Raw genomic sequence first — 4,855 nt, forward strand, 5'->3', positions numbered from 1 at the left:
CCCCCACCCCATATCTTCCTGATTTTCCTCATTTCTTTTTCTGTTCTTCAGTACTCCCATATTGAACTTTGTCTTCTGTGTTTTCTTCATTTTTGCTGCTCTCTCCCCTCACTGTCCTATTTTCCCTCTGTCCCCCAGAAGTGGGCCTTATGCTCTGGGTTCAGATGCCTAAAGTGGTCTTAGCTCATGTGGGCTATGGGTAGAGGAGAGACCTGAGTAAAGCTTAGAGACCTGAAAATAACCTCTGGGGCCTCTTAGGGGCTGGTCCAGAGGGTGCAGTAAGCAGTCATAAGCAGCAACAGTACGGTACAGCCTCCTCAAGCTAGCAGGTCTGGTGTGGAGCCAGGAAAGTCATGAGGATGGGAATGAGGAGGCATGTAGCATTCCAGGTATACAACGTAAGCTGGAAGAGGAAATTATTCTGATAGGACTACAACACATCTGGTGATGCAGATTCAGAGGCTACCAATTACCTCAAATCTGGAGAGTCACTGCTTTCAGATGGGAACAAGGTTTTCTAGTGTAAGCTATACAATACCCATTTAGGAAAGCCAAGATTTTCAGGGTGGGTGTTCTTGAATTAAATCTATACTTTTAGTATTAATTGCCTATGACAACCAGGGACCAGGACTTTGTATTCGTAACTGCAATTCAGCCACCCCTGGAGAAGATGCCCTTGAAGCACCAGATGTGATAGGACAGTAATTCTAACTGCCTGATTACCCCTTGGCTTTCCCCCGTCTCCTGCTTGGTCTCCCAATGCTGTTTCCTGCTTCTTTGGGGGGGGGGGGGATAGAATTGCTTTTCCATTGCTCAAGCAACCATGCTCCCTAGAAAACTCCAAACTAGATGTAGAGTCCGTTGTTTATTTGTGGTTTATTGATCCAGGAAAATAACAACACTATACCCAACTGAAAACACAGCAGATTAGTTTACAGAAATAGATTTCTTTCTTTAAGGTAACTGGAATCTGGCCGCAGGTAAGTTTGCATGATCTGACCAGCAAGATAGATTTTATCTGGATTTATGTCTGAAGCTATTGTTGTTTTCTAATTCTGATTCTACCTTTTGGACCTCATATCTTTGGCCACTCTTTGCTAACAAAATCTAGTTCTGGTTGCCGAATGTATCTTATGTGGAAGAATGGTGTTCCTATGAACATGCTGGGAAATATCTGGACACTTTGGCATTCTGGACCGAATAGCGACATTGATTTTTTAAAAAACAAGAATAATAACTCCACTGGCTTAAGGTAGGAGTAAGGGAAGAGTGGCATCTAGTCTGAGTCAAGGAGGCTAAGGTTGCTGGAAAGTCCTAGGCTCTGGGACAGACATTGGTGTTGCCTAAACTGGGAGCTCTGGACATGCTGATTATCTCTGTCCTTAATGAGGTACCCCATCCTGGATTCAAAGGATCACTTTGCTAAGAAATTTCTAAAGAAAACTTGATGGAGAGTATTGCAAAAAATAAAAATAAAACTGTAATTTTGAACTGACCCAGAAATCGAACTAAATAAAAAGAGTTTCCTATTTAACCCAAGAGTCATAGATACCATGTGGCCAAAACCAAGAGCAAACTCAAAATGTTTAGTTTTCCAAAAGTCTAGGCCTGTACTGTCCAATAGACTAGCCAGTAGCCACATGTGGCTATTGAACACTTCAAATGTGGCCTGTCAGATCTGAGGTGTATTTTGAGTGTCAAATATGCACCTGATTTTGAAGACTTAGTACCAAAATAAAAACAAAGAATGTAAATTAGCTCTTTAACAGTTTTTTACATTGATTACATCTTAAAGTGATACTATTGTGGATATACTAAGTAAAACAACACATGTTAAAATTAATTTTGCAGCCCTGGCCAGTTTGGCACAGCGGTTAGAGCGTCGGCCTGTGGTCCGGAGAGACCCGGGTTCAGTTCCCGCTAAGGGCACGTACTTCAGTTGCAGTTTGTCCTGGCCCTGGTTGGTCGTGCGGGTGGCAGCCACTCGATGTGTCCCTTCACATCGATGTTTCTATCTCTCTCTCCCTTCCTCTCTCTCCCTCCCACTCTATCTGTACAAAAAATGGAAAAATATCCTCGGGTGAGGATAAAAAAAAAAAAAAAAGAAGAAAAAATTAATTTTGCATGTTTGCATTTAAATTAATTTTTTAATCCTCACCCGAGGATGCTTTTCCATTTATCTTCAGATAGAGTGGGAAGGAAAGAGAGGGAGAAAAGGAGAGAGAGAAACATCTGTGTGAGAGAGACACATGAATTGGTTGCCTCCCACATGACCCCAACCAGGGCCTGGGATCTAACTGCAACTGAGGTACATGCCCTTGACCAGAATTGAACTGTTTGGTCCTCGGGCCAACGCTCTAACTGCGGAGCCAAACCGGCCAGGGCTCCGTTGAATTTTTAAGGTGGCTACTAGAAATTAAAAATTTTGTATGTGGCTCATACTGTATTTCTATTGGAAGTGCTGCTACAGATTATATGAAAAGTGATCATATATTGCGCAAAACAGAAGGGCAAATTTGTTTTTCCAACTTCCAAATTTGCCTTCAAATAGTCACACTACTTCTTGCCTTTGAGCAACAGGCTTTCACAGTCTCAGAAAATAAAGTGAAGCTGACTCGTTAAGATCACTGCCATTGTTGACAAAAACTGGTTAAGACTAGACTTCCTCAGAGCATTGAAAACAAATAATGTCACTGGGGTATGTCAACCAAAGTTATGAGATAGGCCTTCTCATGGCAACTATATAAAAGGTTATCTAGCCCTGGCCAGTTTGGCTTAGAGGTTACAGCATCAGCCCGTGGACCAAAGAGTCACGGGTTCGATTCCAGTCAAGGGCACATACCTCTTACAGTTTAGTCCCTGGCACTGGTCGAGATTATGTGGGAGGCAACCAATCGATGTATCTTTCTCATGTCAATGTTTCTCTCTCTATCTTTCTCTCTTTCTCCCTTCCACTCTGTCTGAAAATAAATGGAAAAATATCCTCAGGTGAAGATTTAAGAAAAAAAAAAAAAAAAAGGTTATCTCATAAGTGTCTTGAATTTGTTCATAAGTGCTTATGGTGTATCAGGTCTTGAACCCATGAGAACCTGTTTAGTCAAGTCAGGGTTTGTGACTGACCCAGGCTCCACGTGGATGAAAACAGCAGGTGCTCCTCCTACCGCTGCCTCTCAGAATAGTAAGTTGGACCAAAATTGGTGACTTCTGAAATTTTTTGTTCTCATCTTGACTGTTTGCCCAGGACATTAGTAAACTTTTGAATATCTTCTCTAAGTTGCTATTTCTTGTACAAATGATAGTCATAACTAATGAAGTCTTCAGATATTTTCTGGTGATATACGTAGGCCTGATTTCTCCTTTGCCTGTGACATCCTCTCTTGCAGAAAGGACAGGGGCAAGCATTTCTTCGGGGCCAATGATTTATCTACTCTAGCAGCAGGGCCTACATAAGTGTTTTTGTTTACAGAGGCAGAAAAAGCAGTAAGAGCTGTAATTCAGATTTCATGGTCATATGTCCTGTCTTCACGACTGTGATTTTTAGTAAAATGATTTTAATTACCGTTGCCTTTGTTTCCTCGTCTGAAAAATTGGGATAACAATGGAATTTTCTTATAAAAAGTGTGATCATGTAACTTATCAACCAAGTTGGGAAACTACTACGAGTGCAAACGGGGCATAAATGGTTATTACTGCAGGCAAATAAGAAATATGGTCATCCTACTATCATTCTACTTACAGGATCTTTATCTAAATGGATTGCTTTAAATTTACCAAGGATTTAAATGGTACTAGATGCTCAGATGCAATTATTTTTCAATGGTTGTTTGCAAAATGAATTACTTCTCCATGACTATTCATTATGTCTTACCTTTCAAGATTTTTTGAAGTGTCAGTAGTGATCAGAATATTTTACATGGCCTCACCCAGCAACCATTCCACTGCTCCAGTCTCTGAATTCCTCCTCATCTGCTTCCCTAACTACCAGAGTTGGCAGCACTGGCTGTCCCTGCCCCTCAGCCTCCTCTTCCTCCTGGCCATGGGGGCCAACGCCACCCTCCTGATCACTATCTGGCTGGAGGCCTCTCTGCACGAGCCCATGTACTACCTGCTCAGCCTCCTCTCTCTGCTGGACATGGTGCTCTGCCTCACTGTTATTCCCAAGGTCTTGGACATCTTCTGGTTTAACAACAAATCTATCAGTTTCTCTGCCTGCTTTCTCCAGATGTTCATCATGAATAGCTTCTTGACCATGGAGTCCTGTACACTCATGGTCATGGCCTATGACCGCTATGTGGCCATCTGCCACCCACTACGATACCCATCCATCATCACTGACCAATTTGTTGCTAGGGCTGCCATGTTTGTCCTGGCCCGGAATGGCATTCTTACTATGCCTATCCCCATACTTTCTTCCCAACTCAGATACTATGCAGAGAACATCATCAAGAACTGCATCTGCACTAACCTGTCTGTGTCCAAACTCTCCTGTGACGACATCACCTTCAACCGGCTCTACCAGTTTGTAACAGGCTGGACCTTACTGGGCTCTGACCTCATCCTCATTGTTCTCTCCTACTCCTTCATCTTGAAAGCTGTGCTACGAATCAAGGCTGAGGGTGCTGCAGCCAAGGCCCTGAGCACATGTGGTTCCCACTTCATCCTCATCCTCTTCTTCAGCACAGTCCTGCTGGTTCTGGTCATCACTAACCTGGCCAGGAAGAGAATCCCCCCAGATGTCCCCATTCTGCTCAACATCCTACACCACCTGATCCCTCCAGCTCTGAACCCCATTGTTTATGGTGTGAGAACCAAGGAGATCAAACAGGGAATTCAGAAATTGCTGAAGAAGCTATAA

The 4,855-nt window shown here is 42.9% G+C and overlaps 1 protein-coding gene across 1 annotated transcript; it reads left to right on the forward strand.

The window, feature by feature from the left end:
• The first annotated feature begins 3,913 nt into the window (after positions 1 to 3,913).
• Positions 3,914 to 4,855, forward strand: LOC118628443 (olfactory receptor 56A4-like). Its single transcript, XM_036259411.1, has one exon. It carries the CDS (start codon positions 3,914 to 3,916, stop codon positions 4,853 to 4,855), a length of 942 nt encoding a protein of 313 aa, XP_036115304.1.

The sequence above is a fragment of the Molossus molossus genome, unplaced genomic scaffold (assembly GCF_014108415.1).
Source record: "Molossus molossus isolate mMolMol1 unplaced genomic scaffold, mMolMol1.p scaffold_m16_p_13, whole genome shotgun sequence".
Taxonomy (NCBI): Eukaryota; Metazoa; Chordata; class Mammalia; order Chiroptera; family Molossidae; genus Molossus; species Molossus molossus.